The sequence below is a fragment of the Euleptes europaea genome, chromosome 10, assembly GCF_029931775.1.
Source record: "Euleptes europaea isolate rEulEur1 chromosome 10, rEulEur1.hap1, whole genome shotgun sequence".
NCBI classification, from domain to species: Eukaryota; Metazoa; Chordata; class Lepidosauria; order Squamata; family Sphaerodactylidae; genus Euleptes; species Euleptes europaea.
In genome coordinates this window covers 25,354,574-25,378,418 of record NC_079321.1, presented here as the reverse complement: position 1 = coordinate 25,378,418, position 23,845 = coordinate 25,354,574, and the positions used below count along the sequence as shown (strand labels likewise).

At 42.8% G+C, this 23,845-nt stretch overlaps 1 protein-coding gene across 1 annotated transcript in view; it reads left to right on the top strand.

The window, feature by feature from the left end:
* VSNL1 (visinin like 1) overlaps positions 1-23,845 on the top strand; it is a 91,935-nt gene that overhangs the window by 24,915 nt on the left and 43,175 nt on the right. Inside the window, exon 2 of the mRNA XM_056856254.1 lies at positions 23,575-23,741. Coding sequence (XP_056712232.1) covers positions 23,580-23,741 — 162 coding nt within the window. The 5' untranslated portion in view covers positions 23,575-23,579. The remainder of the gene's footprint in view (positions 1-23,574; positions 23,742-23,845) is intronic.

Genomic DNA, 23,845 nt, shown 5'->3' with positions numbered 1-23,845 from the left:
AAGATGTACCTATGGAGAGACAGAATGGAGATTGTTAAAGACCTTGCATTGGATATGAAATTGGTTAGAGAGCCAGTGAAAGGATTTAGGAAAAGATGTCACTAGATCTAAGTGAGAGAGAGATGAGTCATTTTGTCAGCAGAGAATTGAATAAAGGGGAGTGGAGGAAAGGAGGAGGAGGAAACAATAGTTTTGGTGGGAGGTGACCTGAGTTTTAATTAAGAAAACACAGATGAAAGAGTGTTTATTCCGGTTGCCAGGATCTCAGATGTAACAAGGGAAATGTTATAATTAAAAGAAGACTGAGCTAATGCATTTTCAGTGCAGATAACCTTGCTTTCTGATTCTGTCCTGAACTTGAATAATATCTGGATTGAATCTTGTGCCCTGCACCCTGCTTTCTATTACCTTTGCAAATTTCACAAAATCCCAATCACAGATCAGCATGATCCAGCCATATGTTAAGTCCCATTGATTTCAAAGGAAGAACATTCTTAACTCTCCCACTCAAAGCCTTATGTAGGATCCAAATTAATATTTCGACTGGTGCAAGGTTTCTGCTCTCACAGTGCAATTTTCCCATGTTCTTCCTCCCGGGGCAGCCCAAAGTGCCCCCCCCCCCCAAATCCTGTTCATGGGGGCCCTCTTAAGAATTTTGGAATCATTTCAAATTGCTTCAGGTGCGGAGAGGCAGGAAAATGGTACTCTGTCCACTACAGGTCCAAGCCTTAACAGTGCTTATCTTGGACAGAAACATGTCTTATAACTTTTTATCCTACTAAACACTGCAGTAATATATTCTCCCTTATGTTGCTTCCACTTTGATGAATTCAAATATCGGAGCAAGCATTTAGAAACAAAGGAGGGGGGGGGGAAGAAATATAAGATTTTTATTTTACATTCCACCACAGTTTCACATAGCAATTATGTTAAAAATGATTTTATATTTCTTGTGAAATTTCCCTCAGTTCTCATATGCAACTATTGAAAATAGCGGACCAATTAAAGTAATTATTTGCCCAGCTCTGGAAAGCTACGGAATATTTTTGTGTTTCAAATATGTTTATTTATTCCATCATTTTATCCCCCTTGAATTTCAAAATGCAGATTATTATCCTATTTCACAGGAATGAAAATTTTGCATGGGGTACTTGGCTCAAGATATATCATTGACGCCTCTACTGCCAGCAAAACCAAACCACCCCATCCAGCTATTTTCATCCTTCTTATTTTTGAGACCAGCCTTTACATCATAGCTATTTTCCACACAGTACAATATGCTCCCTTTCCCCTCTCCAAAAGGAGCACACAGCTTCAGGGAGGAACAGCTAGGACAATGCGAGCATCACTCATTGTTAATGGCAAGTCAAAGGAACATGTTAAAATAAATCTTTGGTAAAAAGGCTCCTGAGTCCCATTTTCATTTTGAGACAAAAAAAATTCAATGTGAAAAGAGGACGTTGTTCCTGGGAAAAAACAGATGGAGGAACTATGGAATATATATGGGTTCTCCAATTCCCGTGGGCTGAGAGATCCTGGGCCCCTACCTATTGGGATAGCTGTTGTTTTAAAAAGCTGCAGACGGGGCCATGATTCGCTCCCCCAACTCTATTCAAGAGTCAGCCATGGCTGCTTATTTGTTCATGTTTCTATATGTCTTGCTGAAGAAGGCGGTTTGATCTCCAGCTCTGCAGTGCTTTCTTTATTCTCTCCAGGTTAACCCATATTATAGCCCAGGTAGGAGCTTTCTGCCTGCTCCTTTCCTCTGTCACAATGGGTTTGCTGAGCTGCCCTGTCCTGTCATTCAGAGGCATTCTTGCTGCAAGTCCCACCGGTCTCGGAGTTCACTGCATACAGTGGCTGGAGGAACATTCTGGCGAAGGAGACACTGCCTCACCCTCCAACTGGTTTAAAGTTTCCCTCCTATCTTGGACTGAAGAATGAGCAGGTGAGGGTTAGAGGGGTCCAACCCAAATGGTTATCAGGAACCCACACACATTGGAGAACTGGATTCTGTCTGTTTGCAAGTCTACTGGCAAAGGGTTGGACAAAATATAGGCAGCATGAGAAATGGTTCATGAAGCATTCATGAAGATTCAGTATGGCAAATAAAAGCAACAAACAAATATCTGATGATTTCCTTTTGGCATGGTGGCAGGGATATAGGTTCCAGAACAAGATGAGGTCCCTGTAGATGTCATTTCATAACTGTGGAGAAACATTTGTGCAGAGATTTCACAGACTGAGGCAGTTTGATCCGTAATCAGCATTCCTGTTGACCTGCGGCGTCCACCCAATTATTTGGTTTAGACATTATACAAAACCATGGTTTAATTAAGCTACATTTTGTGAGACTGTGTGAATGCAGGCCACTCCACCAACTATGTTAAGGTCCATCAAGCCAAGGTCTGAAGCCAGAGCATGAAACAGGTGTATAAATGTGGTCCACAGTGATGACATTTCCATTTGTACAGCTTCCTGTAGAAACAGAACTGAGGATGTGGTTTATGAGAACCAGTGGGAGAGACTAACACTGAGGGAATTCGGGAGGTGGGGCTTATGGGTTTCATTGGGGCCATGAATTATGCTTATTATTATGAATTATGAATTATCCCTTATCTGGACTTCTTGGGTCCAGAAGTAGTCAGAATATCAGATCTTTCCGTATTTTGGAATATTTGGGGATTTTTGCATATACATAATAAGATATCTTGGGGGTGGCACCCAAGTCTAAACACAAAATTCATTTATGTTTTAAATATATTTTATGCATACCTTATAAACATAGCCTCAATGTAATTTTAAACAGTGTTTTAAAATAATTTTGTGTACATTGAACCATCAGTGGCACTGCTAAGGGCCTGTGAGTAATGCCTCTATGCTGGCTCACAGATCCGGTTTCCGGATCAGTCCAGATATCGGATGTTCGGATAAGGGATACTCAACCTGTACGTGAAAATCCTGTCTCCATCCTGAAGAGCCTACAAGACAGGACCCCTGTAGACTGGGAAAAAATTAACAGAAACGGTAAGCGTCCTGTTACCAGCCTACAGGTGGGGCCTGCAGTCCTCCTGAAATTACAACTGATCTCCAGTTTACAGAGATCAGTTCCTTTGGAGGAAATGGAAGTTTTGGAGGTTGAGAAATTCCTAGAGATTTGGGGGGTGGAACTTGGAGATGGTGGGGTCTGGGGAGAGGGCCCCCTCATCTGTTGTAATTCTGAGAGATTTCTGGGGCCCACATGGAGGTTGGCAACCTTTTTGGAAGGTGGAATCTACAGCATCACATTCCTGCTAAACTCCCTCCACTCCCCAAACTGTCTCCAAATCTCCAGGAATTTCCTGAGCCAGAGTTGGTAATTTCAGGTAAGAGGTTACTGGCAAGGCCCAACAGGCACTGCCTTAGCTGTATTAAGGTATTAATTTAGTGTTGCAATCAGAATGAATCTGAGAGTTATCCTAGCAAAAGATGGGTTTTGCGGGGGGTTTTATAGGGGATGATGTAAAGCACTTCTGCCCAACTGAAGCGTTGCCAATCTCCAGGTAGGAGCTGTAGATCTTCCAGAATTACAACGGATCTCCAGACTGCATAAATCATTTATTATTTATTTGTTTAAAACATTTATTCCACTTCTCCTGGAGCAAACGGCTGCTTCAGAAGGTGGACTGCATGGCATTATACCCTGTCAAGGTCCCTAAACTCTCTCAGGCTCCACCCTCACATCCCCAGGTATTTGCCAGGTTGGTGTCATGGTTAAAAGTAGCAGTCTCTAATCTGGAGAACCGGGTTTGATTCCCTGTTCCTCCACATGAGCAGCGGACTCTAATCTGGAGAACCAGACTGGACGCCCCATTCCTCCTCATGAAGCCTGCTGAGTGACCTTGGGCTAGTCACCGTTCTCTTCGAACTCTCTCAGCCCCACCTACCTCACAAGGTGACTGTTGTGGGAAGGGGAAGGGAAGGCGATTGTAAGCCACTTGGAGACTCCTTAAAGGTATAGAAAAGCGGGGTATAAAAACCAACTCTTTCCATTTCCATTCTTGGAGTAGGCAGCCCTAGGTCACCTTGGATACCTTTTGTTTCCTCCCTCTGTTCACCCACAAGGTGTGCAGTTTAGCCGAGGACAGAAAACAGAATCCTTTGATCTTACTCACTGCAGCTGCTTCTCCAGTTCTTGTAAATCATCCTACGCTGGCTGAATTGTCTATGCCAAATCTGTTCAGCACTGGGTTCTCCCATGTTTTATTATCTAAGAACAAGAGCCATTATAATACCTTTCATTATGACCAAACAAAAATTACACAACGCAACATACAAGCTGCATCTTTCAGGCCGTGGACTTGAAGGCCTTGTCTGCCTCCTGAATGGAATGCTATGTCCGCTTGCAAGGTGTGTCTAGTATCAGATTGCGCGTTTGGCTTTCTGGAAAGCAGAAACAAACAAATGGAGTGTTATCCAGCTGACCACATAAAAACTAGTAGTACTCTATTGTGTTATCTCTCTCTTTTCTAATCCAGAGAAAGGAAAATTGGGCTTGCCATTTCACCCCAATCATACATGGGGAAGTGGGTGCCGTTGATTTTTTGATAAGACTGACTTCCGAGTACATACATTTAGGGTTGCAACTTTTGTCTCATTCTTTGTTAGGCTCCAGTGTGGTGTAGTGGCTAAGAGCGGTGGTTTGGAGCAGTGGGCTCTGATCTGGAGAACCGGGTTTGATTCCCCACTCCTCCACGTGAGAGGCGGAGGCTAATCTGGTGAATTGGATTTGTTTCCCCACTCCTACACGTGAAGCCAGCTGGGTGACCTTGGGCTAGTCACACTCTCTCAGCCCCACCTACCTCACAGGGTGTCTGTTGAGGGGAAGGGGAGGTGATTGTAAAGCCGGTTTGATTCACCCTTAAGTGGTAGAGAAAGTCGGCATATAAAAACCAACTCTTCTTCCTGAAAGAATTTTCTAGTATTGCTTAACTTGAGCAGGGTCATTCTTGCAACAGAAGTTGCCAAAACAACCAGACAAGACAACTGCTTGCCTGCTGGCACTCCTTGGATGTCTGTCTTCACCCTTTAATTGGACTTGCCAGTTTTTCTCAGCCCTGACTCATTGTAGCAATGGCTCGTAAGATTTATTTGGATTCTGTTGCATAGTGTTTGCCTTTTGCTCTTTGGATACTACTTCCCCTTCAGCAGTTTCCTATTCTTTCCACCCAAAAAGTGGAAAGTGCTAGCCGGAAAGTGCTTTTGGCACAAACAAGCAAACCTGAAAGTCAAGCCAGATCTTCTTCTGTTGATCGTTATTCATTTCATTTCCGGTATTTTGTTCAGTCTGTCCCTATGCGTGTTGCCCAAGAAGGACAATTACTCATTGTATTGGATAGGAAAGATAAACTATTGCTGCCTTCGGGTTTTCTGACTTCTTTATTTTCCATTTTGCACATTTTGTGTTCATCCTTTCCCACACACATACACTTATTTGAAGTATTCCTGACATTGAAGGGTCATGGCTCAGTTAGGAAGCGCATACTTTGAACACAGACAGCCTCAAGTTCAATACTTAGTATTAAAGTATCCCAGATAGCCTTTCTCTGGAGAGCTGTTCCAGGCAGAGTAGACCATACAGCGCTAGATGGACCAATAGTCTGACTCAGTATGAGGCAGCTTAATATGTGGGTATTTGTTTATTTAGCTATATAACACCCTGTTTCAGGACTTGACCAGTGTTCTTTGGTTCTAGGAGCCATCCCAAAAATTTTAGGAGCCAGACCCATCTTTTGTATTTTAATGATTATATTTTCTAGTTTTTGCTACCACAAAACCTAATCCTAACCATTTCAGAGTTTCTTATACTTTTATTAAAGCTTTGACAAAGTGTTGCTGCATATAAATAAACATAGTAGTAATTCTCTAACCCTATCCTAACTTTTCCACAATTACTCAAAATTACATTATTGCTTTAAAAAGCTCCATGTAGTTGAATAGTACATGCAGTATTAGGCTTGCCATTTGCCTAAGAATGAATCACACACTCAGTTCCTTGCTTTCAAGAAATTAAGAAGTGGAAGGAAAAATGATCTAAAAATGGCCTTCATAGTGATGCTCTAAGAATTTCCCCATGTATCTGTGGTCTTTACGATAGGGTAAAAGGTAAAGGTAGCCGTGACCTGGATGGCCCAGGCTAGCCTGATCTCGTCAGATCTCAGAAGCTAAGCAGGGTCAGCCCTGGTTAGTATTTGGATGGGAGACCACCAAGGAAATCCAGGGTTGCTATACAGAGGAAGGCACTGGCAAAGCACCTCTGTTAGTCTCTTGCCTTGAAAACCCCATAAGGGGTTGCCATAAGTCGGCTGCGACTTGACGGCACTTTACACACACAAAAGGTAAAGGTAGCACCTTTACCCTGTGCTAGCACCAGGTTATTGACCCATGGGGTAATGTCACATCATGACGTTTACTGGGCAGACTATATTTACGGGGTGGTTTGTCATTGCCTTTCCCAGTCGTCTGCACTTTACACCTGGCAAACTGGGTACTCATTTTACTGACTTTGGAAGGATGGAAGTTTGATTCAACTGGCTACCTGAAACTGATTTCTGTCGGGATCAAACTCAAGTTGTAAGTAGAGCTTTGACTGCAGTACTGCAGCTTATCACTCTGTGCCACGGGGCTCTTCTTTACCATAATCAGGGGAAATTCCCAGAGCGTCACCCAGGAGTAATGTCACATTTTCCCCAAACTCCACTTTGCCCCAGTCAATGCTCTCAAAATCTCCCAGCATTTGCCAAGGCAGTCCTGGCAACCATAGGCAGTATGGAAGGCAACTGGTTGAGAAATGAACTTATCCATCACTACTACATGGTGTAAAGTTAAGTTCATATACAAACAAGCCATGGCAAGACCGCTGGTATCCCGGAAGGTGTTCCCAGAGTGAAAGGGGTTCGGAAGCTGCTCCAGGAACGCCTCCTGGAATACGCCTCCGGGATTTGCACTGGGACAATGTTGGCGGAAGGCTCTGCCAGTGCCCGAGCCCTGCACTGCGGTGTGCTGTCCCAGGGTCAGCAGGGATGCCCTCCACAGCGGCATAAGTGCCCATTATCCCAGGATAACTCAGCCTCACTTTTCTCGCCGCTGGCATACCCAGGGCAAACGGGGACAGGAGGCTGCCTAACGGTAGCTTCTTCCCCTGGAACGCCCCAGGAACACCTCCCGGGATGCTGGAACGCCCCCCACCCGGAACGCCAGCGCTGACCTTTACGCTGGTGGAACGCCGGCGGAAGGCCCTGCCAGAGTTCTGGGGCAGTGCTGCCGCGGCAGCGACTGGTCCTCCACGCCGGCACTGGGGCCACTAACGCCATCGTAAGTAGCCCAGGCGCTGGTGTGAAATTTTTCCAAGTCATTTTTTCCCCCTGGAAAACCCACATCACTGGTCAGAAGACAGCAAATAGGATGCAGTTCCTACTTTTTCTAAAAATGTGACCTGTGAAGTACTGTATTGTGCATTTTACAGTCACCTTTGGATTGCGGCGTAAAACCCTTGCTGTGTCATGCTAACATTTTTGAAATTTTTTGAAGAATCAAAAAGGAACATGTTTTTGGCTTTAACTTTCTGTTGGAATGCCTTTTTTGGCAAATCCTGCCTTAACTACGTCCAACACTATCGGGCTTCATACAGAGATTTCGGAGTTGAAATTCCAGCACCTATAAACTCAAAGAATGATATGATTGCAACGGTTCCTTGTAGTATCAGAGCTGCTAAGCCTTAAATTGGTTTTGAAAGTGTTTCTAAAACAACAGTAATGATTTAGCAAAGAACCACAGGGGACTCTACAGAAATGGCGATAAAGGGATTCCATTCACACCTACTATGAGCTGTATCACAGGTCTCATTAACAGTACGCTAGATATCATTCCTGTGCTCCAAGGTGCACCTATATGGATGGAGTATGGAGTACTTGTGTAGAAGCCAGGACACACACACACAAATTCAATATGCTTTTACTTGAAAAAGCAGAGGGAAAAGATAGGATGTTGCAAGCACCTCCCCAGCAACAGTCAACACTTGGAAGACTTGCAGAACCTCAGTGAAAAAGAAATGTGATCTTTTCTGGGGTTGACATCACAGTGGGCTTTGACTTCTGTGTTGGCTGTGCTGGACACCAGCCCACCAATCAGTTGTATGACGCAGAGGGTAGCATATGTAGATACTTCATTTTTAGATGCTAAGTTGTTCTTAGCTCTCCTTCAGAATTTCTATATTTTACAATTTTACGCCACCCATTTAATAATCTCCACTCAACCAAACTGGGGAAAATACGTATAGAGAAAGTAAGTCCAAGTTTGAGTTCTTAACGTTTTGACATGTTAAATTCCCTTGGTTTTTTTTAAGAAAAAAAAAATCTTGCAACTGTACATTTTAAAAATAAAATGAAGCTGCTCTTTTGATGATATACATTTTCCTTGGTCCTATATGAATTAAAAATGCAGAGCAATGTTTTCTGCAGAAAAACCCTTAGATTGGTCTAAGGGGAAAAGGGGCTAAAAACCCTCAGCTTTTCCATATCTCACCATTTCCTTTTCCTTTTAGGCTTAGAGAGGACATGCCAAGTCTCACAGGACTTCTGTACAGTCTGTGAAATAATAATGAATCTCCTGTATTGGGAACACAAAGTATTTTTTCTGTGCTGACAGAGAGATGGGTTACTTTTAATGCTATGCTTTCCTGACATCGGAGCATTCTTTATCACGTATAGTTTCTTGTTAGAAAACTAGCGGGTTTTTTCCCCTGGCTAACTTTTTAAATCTTATTTATTGGTTTATTAAATAGGACATTTCTTCTCCAGAGTTCTGCTTGAGGTGGTTTATAGTTAAAACAAGGTAACAATATAAAAACAAGCCATTGGATATAATCAGCATAAAAAACTATCCATGAAACAGAAGCAGACCATTAAAAAGCTGTTAAGGAAAAAAAATCTAATTAAAAGCCTGGCCAAAAAGATGCATTTTTGTTGGCAGCTAGAAGGAAAGTATATAGATGCCAGGCAGGCGTCTAGAGGAAGGTATTCAAGGCAAGGTGCCACCACAGAAAATGCCCTGTCCTCTAGTCAACCCCCCCCCCCGCACCTCTGAAGGTGAGGGTACATAAGAACATAAGAAAGGCCCTGCTGGATCAGACCAAGGCCCATCAAGTCCAGCAGTCTGTTCACACAGCAGCCAACCAGGTGCCTCTAGGAAGCCACAAACAAGACGACTGCAGCAGCACCATCCTGCCTGTGTTCCACCGCACCCAAAATAATAGGCATGCTCCTCTGATACTAGAGAGAATAGGTATGCAGCGTGACTAGCATTCATTCTAACTAATAGCCATGAATACCCCTCTCCTCCATGAATATGTCCACTCCCCTCTTAAAGCCCTCCAAGCTGGCAGCCATCACCACATCCTGGGGCAGGGAGTTCCACAATTTAACTATGCGTTGTGTGAAAAAATACTTCCTTTTATCTGTTTAGAATCTCTTGCCCTCCAGCTTTAGCAGATGACCCCGTGTTCTAGTATTATGGGAGAGGGAGAAAAACCTCTCCCTGTCCACTCTCTCCAAACCGTGCATAATTTTATAGACCTCTATCATGTCTCCCCTTCTTTCCAAGCTAAACAGCCCTAAGCGTCCTAACCGCTCCCCATAGGACTGTTGCTCTAGTCCCCTAATCATTTTGGTTGCTCTTTTCTGCACCTTCTCAAGCTCTGTAATATCCTTTTTTAGATGTGGTGACCAGAACTGTACACAGTATTCCAAGTGTGGTCTCACCATAGATTTGTACAAGGGCAATATGATATCAGCAGTTTTATTCTCTATTCCTCGTCTAATTATAGCCAGCATGGAATTTGCCTTTTTTACAGCAGCCGCACACTGGGTTGACATCTTCATTGAGCTATCCACTAGCACCCCAAGATCCCTTTCTTGGTCTGTCGCTGCCAGCACAGATCCCATCAGTGTATATGTGAAGTTGGGATTTTTTGTCCCAATATGCATCACTTTACACTTACTCACATTGAATCTCATTTGCCATTTTAATGCTCATTCTTCCAGTATGCAGAGATCCTTCTGGAGCTCTTCACAGTCCAATTTTGTTTTAACCACCCTAAATAATTTGGTGTCATCTGCAAACTTGGCTACTTGACTGTTTAACCCCAGCTCCAGGTCATTGATGAACAGGTTGAAAAGCACCGGTCCCAACACAGATCCCTGAGGCATCCCTGTGCTCACATCCCTCCATTGTGAGAACTGACCATTGATTCCTACTCTCTGCTTCCCATTTTTCAGCCAGCTCTCAATCAATAAGAGGACTTGTCCTCTTATCCCATGACTATGAAGTTTGCTTAGCAGTCTTTGGTGGGGGACTTTGTCAAATGCTTTTTGGAAATCCAAATACACAATATCCACAGGCTCATTCCTGTCCACATGCTTATGGGTAGTGCTTGAGAGGCAAACCATAACTCACTGGCTGGATAGTATGATTGTGGTTCTCTTAATAATTTTACTCTCTTATGAATAATGTTTATAAAACGTATTCCAATGCTGCAAAGGGACCTTCTGAGCATTAGTACTACCCTGTCATATTCCAAAGCATCTATACTGATAATATATACTAGCATTAACTAACAAAAAAACCCCCCTCAAAACAACCTCGTTAGATTTCATTTTTTTAAAATCGGTGCTAGAATAGAGCCATACATTTTGATTTAGTAGATACTTAGGATTATCAGCCTTTCCTAGTCACACAAATATATAGCATTTTGTGAATTGACCACAATGAAAACCTTATGTTCTTGATGTTGTCCTGAATCAGAGGTATCTGTCAAATGGCCTTCAATAAGGAAATGCTACAATTTACAAAGTCACTGCACTCCAGCAATTCCTTGTGGGCTCCAGAGCTGCAGTGTACAAGCAGCATTTTGATAGAAAAAGATCTTCTTGCCTATAAGAAGGCATAGGATAGCCCGGCCCCAAAGGAGTCAAATATGAAAGCTCATCCACATGGCAACCTTATGTGTGCCCTTATGTGTGGTTCTTTGATAGAGACTGTGCTACAGTGGCCTCTTGCATTTCAGGATGAGTACAACTATCTCAGGAGCTAAGCAGGGTCAGCCCTGGTTAGTATTTGGATGGGAGACAACCAAGGAAGTCCAGGGTTGCTGTGCAGAGGAAGGCACTGGCAAACCACCTCTGTTAGTCTCTTGCCTTGAAAACCCCATAAGGGGTTGCCATAAGTCGGCTGCGACTTGGCGGCACTTTACACACACACACACAACTATTACACAGCCCACAAAATGGCTACTGGTGGCTTGAGGTGTGTTTGGTTTGTCGTAATGCAAGGCACCGTTCCAGTTCACACACCCTTGGGGTGGCTGGTGCTGGATCAAGATTTATGCCCATGACAGCATAGCCAGAAATAGACTAAAGAAGAATGACAGCCCACATAGAATATAAGCAGTTGTGTTTCTTCCCCAAAAAGGTTGTGTGAATCAGCTTCTTTAGTGAGTGATGAGTGTGGGCGGGAAGGCAGGAAGCAACAAAGCCTCCTTTTTGCTAGGTGAAATGACAGGCAATAGCTCTTGGAGAACTGTCCTTCCTTTTCTCCCTCCCCTGTCTTTGCCTAGTACATTTTAGAGAAGCGAAGAAAGTCTTTGGAAGTGAAACCCACAACACGTCAGCTTATTTCCCTTCCTACCTCACTGTTTGTCGGAGAGCATCTACTTTAAAAGGCTCATTTAAAAGCAGAAACCTTCTGCACAGAGAATCCTGGTTTCAAGTGGAGGTCCATATTTTACTCTGTAGAGCCACTTTGTACCCCAGAAGTCATTTCGCCCTTTTCTCCCCCTCCCCCTGGCTGGCTTTGACATTTTCAAGTGGAATATGAAGCTAGCTGTGCTTTTCTCCCCACCCCACCCCCAAGTTATTATAGCTAGTTTTTCTGCATGAATCATATGTTGACTTGCCTAGCTGACTAACCATTCTGACCATCATCAATGTCGAACTTTAAAGCACAAATCCACTCATTTTGTTCTGCCTCTTTATGATTCATGTATCTGATAATAACATTTCCGCAGCACTTAATTGAGTACTATCAAAAGGTATTCACAGGGGACAGTTCTGATGACTGATTTATAATGAAAGAGTTGAAAGCGGAGGGGCAGGGGGGAGAAGGAAATGTACCTAGGGAGCAATAGCCATAATCAACCTGAACCTTTGTTTAGCTTTTAAAAGGTTTTTCAGGAAAGCGGGGCGGAAAAAAACACTAAAAGCCTTAATCTACATTTGTGCCACCCACTCCCATTACTATTTGCAGCATGTGTTTTTAATTATTGCATTGCTTCTTTTAGAATAAGGGGCACAATTAATCTATTACAATATGCCCATTTATATGCCAAGGAGGAAATCAGCTTGCACTCTCTGTATGTAGGGTGTAACATAAATTGCAGATGTACTTCTGGAAACTGCTATCAGAGTTGTTCAGTCACCTCTAGGAGTTCAGAGTTAAACCTATGCCCTGATCTTACGATCCAGTACTTTGAGATCAGCGCCTGGACTTGACAGAGGTTTATAAAAGTATACATGGAATAGGGAAAGCAGATAGAAATGCTTTTCTTTCTTTCTCGTAGCACTAGGGTCGCACAATAGAGTTTTATGGCTGTAGATGTAGGACAAACAAGAGAAAGTGCTTTTCCGTACAATATATATAATTTTCAAAAGAATAAAGAAAAAACATAAAAGAAAAAGGGTAAGGGGAAAATAAGGGATTACAATAATGCTTCAATCTACTGTTCAATTATACACAAAGAGTAGATATGCGGGGTGGAAATATGCCTTTTATCCCAATTTTATCTCTAACATTCTGAGATATGATATATTTGCTTATAGAATTCAGTGCCATATTTACTTATAGAATTCACTGCCATTGTATGTATCGATGGCCACTCATTTAGGTGCCTGTAAAACAAATTTGTGGAAGATAGATTTGTCAACAGCTGTTAAGCATTATATACTAAATGGCATGTCCGTGTTCAGGGTTAGTGTACAGCTGGGCAAGCGGGGGAGAGACTGTCATTTCTGTCGCTTGCTTGTGAGCTTCCTGGAGACTTCTGACGGGAAAAAATGAGGGTAATGCCTGGGCTGAGTCCTTTTATAGACTTCAGCTCACCCGACATCACCTCAGGATATGTCACTTTCCCTCTTTCCTGGCTGCACTGGGGATCCCAGTGGGAATAAGGTTCTGGCATTGAAGGCTGACTTAGATATAGAAGCTAGCCAAGACTGTGGCTGATAACTGAGGTGGCAGAGATGAGGTGTCGTTGTTTTTGCTAATGAACAACAACGTTTGTTTGAAATGACGCAACATGGAAATACTAATAGGTAATACGGAGATATGAGATTTCACCTTTTAAATGGTTATGTGTCAAGAAAAACCCTTGCCAGATGGGCTTTAATACTTCGTTATGTTTGCTTAAACCATTACAACACCCAGCTGTAATTCAGGAACAATCTCCATTCCAGGACACTATAAGGGGACTAACAGTGCAGTCCTACATAAGAACATAATAAAGGCCCTGCTGGATCAGACCAAGGCCCATCAAGTCCAGCAGTCTGTTCCCACAGCGGCCAACCAGGTGCCTCTAGGAAGTCCACAAGCAAGACAAGTGCAGCACCACCATCCTGCCTGTGTTCCACCGCACCCAAAATAATAGGCATGCTCCTCTAGAGCATAGAGTTAACAGCCTTGTAAATCATGATCTTAGAAGGGTGTAACTCTATTTAAGACTGCACTGTACACGAATTATCTGATCGGTATGGGTTGGAGTGTGGTGGAGTCCCCCTCAAGAGGAGCAAGGTGCATTCAGCGCTGTTCCTGGGGAAGTCCAGGAGGCCCGTACTTGAAGTCTTCCGGGACAGTATCCTTCACAGATTAATCGATACCTTCCATAAGAGAGATCCGATACTGTAAGTAGTATAAACTAACAAGCATTGCACCCACAAGGACTTGCGGGGGGAGGATCTCATTTTCCCCTCGCCTATTATTTCTTCTTTAACTATATATATTTCAGCTTTTTCTGTAAATCCAGGGCTTTTCTGAGGTTTGTAGAAAGATCTGCCTTGTCTGCCCAGGGCTCCAATCTCTGGATTTAAGTGTCCACAGCTTTGGCAACATTGAGAATTGGACGTACTCATTACTTCCCATACTCATTTCATCATTATTAGCGTAGCTTGAATGCCGTTTCAACTGCAAACATGTAAACTGTGCTAGATTGTATCTAGGTTAAGTTTATTACCAAGAGGACAGAGAGTGCCAGAACTCTGCATGCTGGTACAATGGGTGGATTACTATGTAGTTAGCACTTAACATTTTTGCCTTGGGTGTGCCTGTGTGCTGCTTAGATCATTGAATGAATGAATGATTTTATTTGCTGTCAAAGACCAATAAATCGCTTAGATCATTGCTACCCACACTACAGCTCTATTTTAGATATCCATAGTTATTGCAAATCACTGTGTGAATCTTATGAATCGGTGCAAAGGTGATAAAAGTACATTTGTTAGTCTTTGCCCTTCATACTCCCAGATCGCCACATTATAAGATTTCAACACTCATTCATGTGGGCATGGGAACATGCCCCAAATAAGCCATAAGTTGTGGTCTCATGTTGTAAGCTATTGTGTAAATGGAAAGAGTGTGAAAATAGTCAAGTCTTTTATGCCAACACTATTTTAACTGTGACTGTTATATGTAACAGCCCTGCACCGTGAAAATATTTGTTAGTACAGCATTCTTCTTCAGATTATTTGTACAGGAAGATACTCAAAGAGATATAACAAATGTGTGACAAGATGACATTTATAAAAATCAATACAAAAGATTTGTGGAGCAAAGTTTTGCAACAGGAGAAATAAGGTGATAAGGAGAGACATTCAAACAAATCTGCTTATAGTATGATACTATAGTTCCTTGTATCCAGGTGTAGTGTGTCACAAGTCATTAATGGCTCCAATAAGGGCTGTTACCAAAGTTTACCAATGGGTATGCTCAAGATCACATGACTTACTGCCTTGCATGTGTTGGACCCAACATCTTATTCCATTGGCACCTGTGAGATCCTCTGGCACAAGGACCCTTCTATTGACACAGGACACTATTGCATCAACACAAGAGTATCATGTCAGCAGAAATGTTCTTGCACTAGAGGAAAGCACAGATGTTTGTTGACTAAAGTGGTAGGATTCAACTAATAATCTTCATTTTTATACATACATGCATACTTACACACTGGTAAAAAAGCAAATGTAGTGAAAACTATTTAATCCGGTAAATGAAGGTGAAAATCACCAATTCAGTTTCTATCTTGTATCATCTTATACTTGTTTTAAAACAACATGTTTTAAGCAATATGTAGTATGTTAGCTTTTCCATACTGTGGTCGTGTGAATGAGATCTCAAACTCGCCAAGTAAATCACTGTTAAATAATTACTATCATTTTTTTTGCAGTACTAATGAATTCTCTGGAATTCATTATATGTGAGATGATAATAGAAAAGGAAAATCTGCTCTACAGCAGAGCTTCAAAGAAGTCATAATCCATTATAATACATTGCAGTTGTAGATGGATCTGGAAGGGGCGAGGGAGACTACGCTACTAATCTGCAATGTAAATAAAAAAGTAAAGGTTGTACTGAATGAACAACACTTTTGGTATGTAAGAGAGTCCAATTTCATGATCTGGGGCAGATCACTTTGGGGAAGGGGTAAGCCTCTAGGATTTGACCCCTTCAGTGGATGGCTATTGAGTAGCCTGTCAAGTACTATTCTGGGGGGGACAGTGGAAAGCCCATCTATATTTGATGTCCCATTGCCAAGAAGTCTCCATCACACACATATTCAATTCTTCTGGCACACAATGACCAGGAACCTTTGCAGCCTATCCTCTTCTGTACCAGTCCAAGCTCTCCATGCAATCCTCAAAGTACTGAGGACGAAATCCAGTCGATTCAGGGGGGAGCAGTTCATTAGTCGGGACTTCTTTGGAGGAATATTTGGATCAGTTACCCACTTTTTATTGGTCAAAGACCTTTCCTTTCACCCCTAAAATAAGGACTTGCACAAAGGAGGCCTTTGTCATATTTCAACTACAAACCTTGAGACACTTGGCAGAAAAGATCTATGTGTTGTGCAGGAAACAAAAATGATATCCACAAAAAAGGAGCCCAGTTTGCCTGTGTCAGATCATGACCATCCAACCAGTCCAGACAGGGCTGCCAACCTCCAGGTACTAGCTGGAGAACTTCTGCTTTTACAGCTGGTCTCCAGCCAATAGAAATCAGTTCACCTGGAGAAAATGGCAGCTTTGGCAATTGGACTCTATGGCACTGAAGACCCTCCCCAAACCCCACTGTCCTCAGGCTCTGCCCCAAAAACCTCCTGCCAGTGGCGACGAGGAACCTGGCAACCCTAAGTCCAGACACCAGCATGCTAGCTCATGGGCCAGTATGAAAGCTTCTGTTGCCTTTCTGATTCCCTCACTGTATAATGGATTCCATAAAAATCTATTGACCTGGACTTCCAATTATTCCTTACTTACTTCCCCCAGGGCTTTTCTTCCTCCTCCACAGTCTGTATGGGTAGCAATTGCCCTTGAAGAGCCTTCCCTTCTCCACGTATCTTTAAAAGAGAAAAAAGCTGCACCTGTAGAGAAAGACTTGCCTGCTGAGTTCCAACATAGATGAGACTGAAGGTGCTTTCGCACACACTGAATAATGCACTTTTAAACCACTTTCAATGCATTTTGCAACTGGATTTTACAGCGTGAAATGGCAAAACCCACTTGCAAATGATCACTAAAGGGCATTGAAAGTGGATCAAAAGAGCATTATTCAGCTTGTGTGAAAGCACCCTGAGACTGGTTTAGGAGAAGGCTACTACTCCCCAGACTGGTGATGAGTAGGGAGGCTGGAAGCGCTGAGCCTGGCGACGGAGTACCCCATTCATTGTACTGGGCCAGCTTCCCTGGTATATGGATGGTATTCCACTGTAAATATTTTCATCATCAACAAAGCTTAGGCAGTCATTGTACTGGGCCAGTCATTGTACTGGGCCAGCTTCCCTGGTATATGGATGGTATTCCACTGTAAATATTTTCATCATCAACAAAGCTTAGGCAGATGATGAGAGGAAGGGCATCTTGGCCATCTTCTGGTCACTAGGGGTGTGGAGGGGGGAGGTAGTTGTGAATTTCCTGCATTGTGCAGGGGGTTGGACTTGATGGTCCTGGTGGTCCCTTCCAACTCTATGATTCTAAGCTCTTACTATTGAGAATTTCCATGGGCCAGTCTCTATAAATTGCGCAAGGCATGCCTAAAGTAGCTTTTTGGAACATGGCCATCGAATTTATGGGACTACCCCTGTTTATATAAGAGAGTCGTTAAAAAGTTATGTAACTTGAAAGTGGAAGAAGGTTGTCTGCAAGAAGAGGTGAGGTCCAAAGCAGTGGTGAAGCTTTCAAGCTTGCTAATTGCAGGAATGGTTTAGAGTTCTGGATCTTCTGCAATGGATTTATATACCATAATTCAAAAGAAAAGATAGATTTTCAGTAGGAAATACGTCACATTACTCATCAATCTGCCTTGATATTCTGATATCAATATTTTCTCTCGATATTTTGCTCTGATTTTAGTTTCCTAGGGACATTTATTTAAAATCCCCAGCAAGCGTACTTTCCCCCCTGTGCCGTTGCCACTGTGTTGTAAACTGCAAGATAAATGGTGGATGCCCACTTCCTGCCAGGCTCTCCTTTGCCTATTGCCTGCTCATTTACTTACAGTTTGTTTATTTATTTGTTTGAGAGGTTATTTTTATGTGGGCCACTTGCTAGCTTTTCCAGAGCTGGAATGCTCTGTAAGAACAAAAGAAGAGCCCTGCTGGATCAGACCACTGGTCTGTCTAGTCCAGCATCCTGCCTCGCACAGTGGCTAACCAGTTCCTCTGGAGGTCCAGGGCACAGAGGCCAAGGCCTTCCCCTGATGTTGCCTCCTAGCACTGGGATTTAGAGGTTTACTGCCTCTGAACATGGAGGTTCCTTTTAGCCACCATGGCTGATAGCCAATGAGAGACCTATCTTCCATGAATCTTTCCAAACCCCTTTTAGAGCGATCTATGCCTGTGGCCATCACTACATCCTCTGGCAGCAAATTCCACATTTTAATCACTCCCTGTGTAAAGAAGGATTTCCTTTTGTCCATCTTGAATCTACTGCTGATCAGCTTCATTGGATGCCCTTGAGTTCTGATATTTTGGGAGAGGGAGATATAGTTCTGTTCGTCAACTCTCTCCACTCTGTACATAATTTTATAAACCTCAGCGTGGTGTAGTGATTAAGAGCGGTGGTTTGGAGAGGTGGACTCTAATCTGGAGAACCGGGTTTGATTCCCCACTCCTCCGCGTGATCGGCGGACACTAATCTGGTGAACCAGTTTGGTTTCCCTACTCCTACACATGAAGCCAGCTGAGTAACCTTGGGCTAATCACAGCTGTCTTAGAGCTCTCTCAGCTCCACACAGGGTGTCTGTTGTGGGGTGGGGAAGGTAAGGTGATTTTAAGCCAGTTTGATTCTTCCTTAAGTGGTAGAGAAAGTTGGCATATAAAAACTAACTGTTCTTCTCCTTCTTCTTGTTCTCCTCCTCCTCTATCATGTCCCCCCTTAGTGGTCTCTTTTCTAAACTGAGAAGTCCAAATAAGGGGTGCCCTGTGGAGAGCTGCTGGTGGGCAGGATCGAGCCCAGCAACTCACATGAAGCTGCTTTATACTGAATCAGACCCTTGGTCCATCAATGTCAGCATTTTGTCTACTCAGACTGTCAGTGGCTGTCCAGGATCTCAGGCTGAGGTCTTGTCCATCACCAAAACCCTGATCCTTTAAACTGGAGATGCCGGGGATTAAGCCTGGAGCTTTCTTCTTGCCAAACAGATGCTCTCGCTTCCCCTGTGATTTTTTTATGTATTCAACAGCTTGTCTGCTTTATAATGTGGAGATGGGATATTGGGTCATGTGACTTTTACTATTATACCGTTAGAAGAAGGATGCACATCTTCTCTGGGAGAAGATGAGAGCTTGAAAGGGCTTTACATTCAATGACCTTCAAATACTTGCTTTCCCAGAACTAGAATGGCAAATATTGGATAGATGTTTGTTCTTCTTTAGAAGGAGCTCCAGTTTTCTTTGCAGTGGAAGTAGCAAGCAAACAGATGATTAAAGTCAGACAAACAGGGCAATCCTAAGTACAGTTATTAGAAGTTCAACTGAAATAGAGGGGATGCACTCAAAGATACCTATTACCACAAACAGGAGGGGAAAATGAGGTCTATTAATTACTTCCCACCACTTGGAAGAAAAAAAAACAATAAATATTTTTTTTAAAAACCTCTCAATTTTCCTGTAGGTATGCTACTTTGTTGTAAGATGAAAGGACTTCCCAAGTTCTGTTTTTGTGAATGAAAATAAATAAATAGTCCAGGGTGACTTACAGTGGAAGGCATAGTCAAGCTACTACATTAAAACAATAAGCCATAACACTGTTTCTAGAAATTAAAACAGAACTGCAAAAAGAAAATGTGCCCTGGAACAATATGGCTTTGTAAGAGTTCTGGAAGACTGGTAAAAATGTGTGCCATTTGCAGAATTTCGAAGAATGAGCGCGACAATAGAAAATGTCTGAGTATATACAGCAGCCACGCAAACCACATGTAAAGAGGTAACTGTGAGTAGAAGGTGCTGAGCAGAACGGAAATTGTGCACAGGGTCTTTGGAGGACAGGTGGGATAGTAATGTTGTAGTAGGCAGGCAGATATTATTTTGAGAAATTATGCTCTGGCTAGGTATTTCCTCTTTGGATAGCACATTTAAGGAGTAGAAAAGGGCAAGAGTCCAGTAGCACCTTAAAGACTAATAAAAATATTTTCTGGTAGGGTATGAGCTTTCGTGAGCCACAGCTCACTTCTTCAGATTTCACATTTCACATTTAAGGAGTTCTTGATATCAGTTTTGGATAGAAGAGGAGGTCTTTCAAGCTGTAAGATTTTTGTTGGCTTTGTTAGGCAAGAAACTCTTAATCTTTATGGAACATTCTGGCAACAGTTCTTTTCAACCATCATGCAGTTCTATATTAATCTTATTTTCCCCACCCCCCATGAGGCAAGAATTATATTTGAAAGGCTAAAAAATGTGTCTGGGATTTGACAGTTCTGTGCTGCTTCTTTCTCCCCTTCATGCTGACAAGTGTGAGAGGAAAGGCAAAGTCAGAAGAAGCCTGAGGAGAAAGGAACAATACAGAGGGTTGTCAGCAGTTATAGTCATTACCAACGCACAGCAGGGAATTTGTTAAAACTTCTTCATACAAAAATAACAAGAAAATTGGCTGATTATCACATTGCACAGAATTCTGCACAGATCTGTGTTTTATGTCTGTTTCCCCAACAATATTGCACGTGTCAGTGGCAACTTGAATCTTAGCGAGAAAGGCAGACGGTGAATGAAAATAAATAAATAAATAAATTGCTTGATAGTTCCATCGTATACAGGTTTATTTTGTGGTCCGCCAGCCTTTATGGGGCAAGAGGCATAATAAAAAGCTGCTGCCCCCACACACTGTCGCTATGCTTCCATATTTTTTAATGCCTCTCCCATAACACTAGAACATGGGGGTATTCAATTAAGGTGAGGGGTAATAGAAGAAGAGTTGGTTTTTATATGCCGACTTTCTTTACCACTTAAGGGAGACTCAAACCTTCTCTTTAAAAAACAACAACACTATTTCCTCAGCATATTGTTAAGCACTCCCCAGAGCAATGAGATGTTGATGGGCAATGCTTCTGATTTCAATGGCTTTTGGACGACAGGGTACTAGAGTCTTTGGAATCTGTTTATTTACAAATACACATGCAGAGCCTTTTATAATTCGGTAGATTCTTAAAAAGAGGAAATATATTGAATCAAGTCATATTTAATCAAATTCAGCTAAAACGTCTCCCTTCTTCTAATTCAAATTGCAACAAAAACATCTTCCAGTAGTTGATCGGTGTCACATTCCAGGTGCAGGGGAAGAGATTTTCAGCCATTGTGGGACAGTTCTTTTTGCAAAGCCCTTGACCTCTATTCACCATGGTTAGATCAGCCAAATATAGTAATGGAGAAGGCAGCACATTTGAAAGAAAGCTGCTTTGAAATTGGAGGTGATGGAAAGTGCCATCAAGTTGTAGTTGACTTATGATGACCCCATAGGGATTTGAAAGCAAGCGACGAACAGCAGTGGTTTGCCATTGCTGCCTCTGCACAGCAACCCTGGACTTTCTTGGTGGTCTCCCAGCCAAGTACTAACCGGGGCTGACTCTGCTTAGCTTCCGAGAACTCACGAGACCAGACTAGCCTGGTCAGAGCACTTTGAAAGTAGTTTTAAAATGTCTTGGATAGAAATCAAAAACATATAAAGTGATGTTCAAACTATGCTTCAAGGATACATAGGTTTTCCTGGGAGAGATTTTACAGTGGCTTGTCAGGGGGTTCTCAGTATTAGCAGTGATGGGCAAGCAACAGGACCAACAAATGCAAAGGAATTAATGCCCTGGATCAGTGGCTCCCAACCTGGGGTACCCGTACCCCAGGGGTACGAACCAGGACATTTAGGCGTTAGCAGGGGGCAAATTGAACAATAGCGGGAAAAGGCATTTGAAATAACAGCAGTTATATTAATTACAAACATTTTGGTAATATGAGGGGTACAGTTTATGGGAATGGGCTGCCAAGGGGGGAGCAAGTGAAAAATGGTTGACACCCACTGCCCTAGACTACAACTTTTCCTGTAAATGTAGTGAGTTGTTTGTAAAAAAAGAGTATTGTGTGAGAACTTCGGATAAATTAGCAATGGTACAATACAACAATAGACATCTTTGGCTAATATAGTGCATTAAAGGCTAATCTGGCCACATCATGTGGAATGCAGGAACCTGGAAGATGGATTTGATTGGATTTCATTTTTTTTTTTTTTCAATTTGAAAATCGTGCTTTCTAACGTGGGCTCTCCCCAGTTAGGTTAAATCTATTTTTCCCCAAACCATACTAATGAAATTCAGAAGAATGTTTACTATTAACATTCTATTAACAGGGTGCAAGTATTTAAATAAATGCTGTGAATGGAAAGGAAATTACTTTGGAACACCCGTAATGACAATGGGAGAAACAACAGTGTTCACATATGAAAAGAAATGGAAATTAAAAACTGTGTTTGTTGTCAGATATTTCGCTGTCACACCAATTATGTTCAGAGTGATTGAGATTTCCTTTTCAAGAACTGAGAAGCATTTGTGTACCCATAAATTGCCATGAAAACCCCAAAAGGGGTCGCCATAAGTCGGCTGCGACTTGACGGCACTTTACACACACACACAATAACCATACCCATGAAGGAGAATTTAACTTGGATGCTATCAGTGCAATCCTATGCAGAGTTACTCCAGTCTAAGCTCATTGAAATGAATGGGTGGGCGAGTATCCCATTCCTAAAGGGGGGGGTAGTTAGTCGACAGTCATGGATAGCGCAGCCCCACCGCCACCTAAGAGGCTTCCCAGCTGGAAAAAAAAATTGGAAACATGTAAAGTAACTTATGAAACTTGCCCATTGAGTTTTACGGGGCTACAACAGCTATTTTGCTGGCGTAGCTCTGTGGCAGCACAAAGGGCTGTTCCCCTGCCAAAAGAGGTTTGGAAGCTGGCTAAAGGCAGCTCCACCCATGGGAACACCCCAGGAATGCCACTCCGATGCCAGCACAGGCACTTGTTTCCGGGAACGCGGCAGCACCGGCGCCTGAGGCCTGCACTGCTGTGCCATTCCTGGGGCCCGACGAAAGTGTCCCAAGCTGATGTAGATGCCATTTATCATGGTGCAAAGTCATGGGGTCATGCTGGCTCCTATGCGGCTCCAGCCCCCCCCCCCCTTTAAGGATTGTACGGGTAGACTGGAGTAATTCTTTTTAGGATTGCATTGTAAATGTTGCATCCTCTTTGGGAGCACTGACTTTCTCTGCAGAGTACATTCCTCCAGGACTAGGTTTTTCCACTCACACAAGATCTGTTTCTGTCAGTGAGCAGAAGGGTTGCCAACTCCAGGATGGGAGATTTGGGGGTGGAGACTTGGGAAGGTAGGGTTAGGGGATAGAAGTGTCCTCAGTGGGGCAATAATGCCATAGAGTCACCCTCCAAAGGAGCCATTTTCTCCAGGGGAACTGATCTTTGTTGTCTGGAGATCAGTTGTAATTATGGGAAATCTTCAGGCTCTACCTGGAGGTTGCCAACTCTAATGAGCAGAAAGGTCCTAGCTCAAGAGGAACATAGTTCAAACTGGAGGACTGCCTCCACAACTGATGAGGAGCATTCCAGCACATTCTACTTTAGTTCCGTTCCACTGAAAAAACTTCCCTATTTATTGTGAACCACAGCAAGCATCCCATAGGACAGCAAGGTGGGTAATCATATTCATTTGTTCTCTGTAGGCATAATGGGGAAGCAGAATAGCAAACTGGCTCCAGAAGTGATGGAGGATCTCGTGAAGAGCACAGAGTTTAACGAACACGAACTCAAACAGTGGTACAAAGGATTTCTAAAGGACTGTCCAAGTGGGAGACTGAACCTGGATGAATTTCAGCAACTTTACGTAAAGGTAAATTTTTGTTTTTCTATTTCAGTAGAAGTGACACATTGGGGTCCTATTTAATACTATGGCTCGGAAAATAACCAACCAGGGCCTTTCTAGAGGATTTTTGT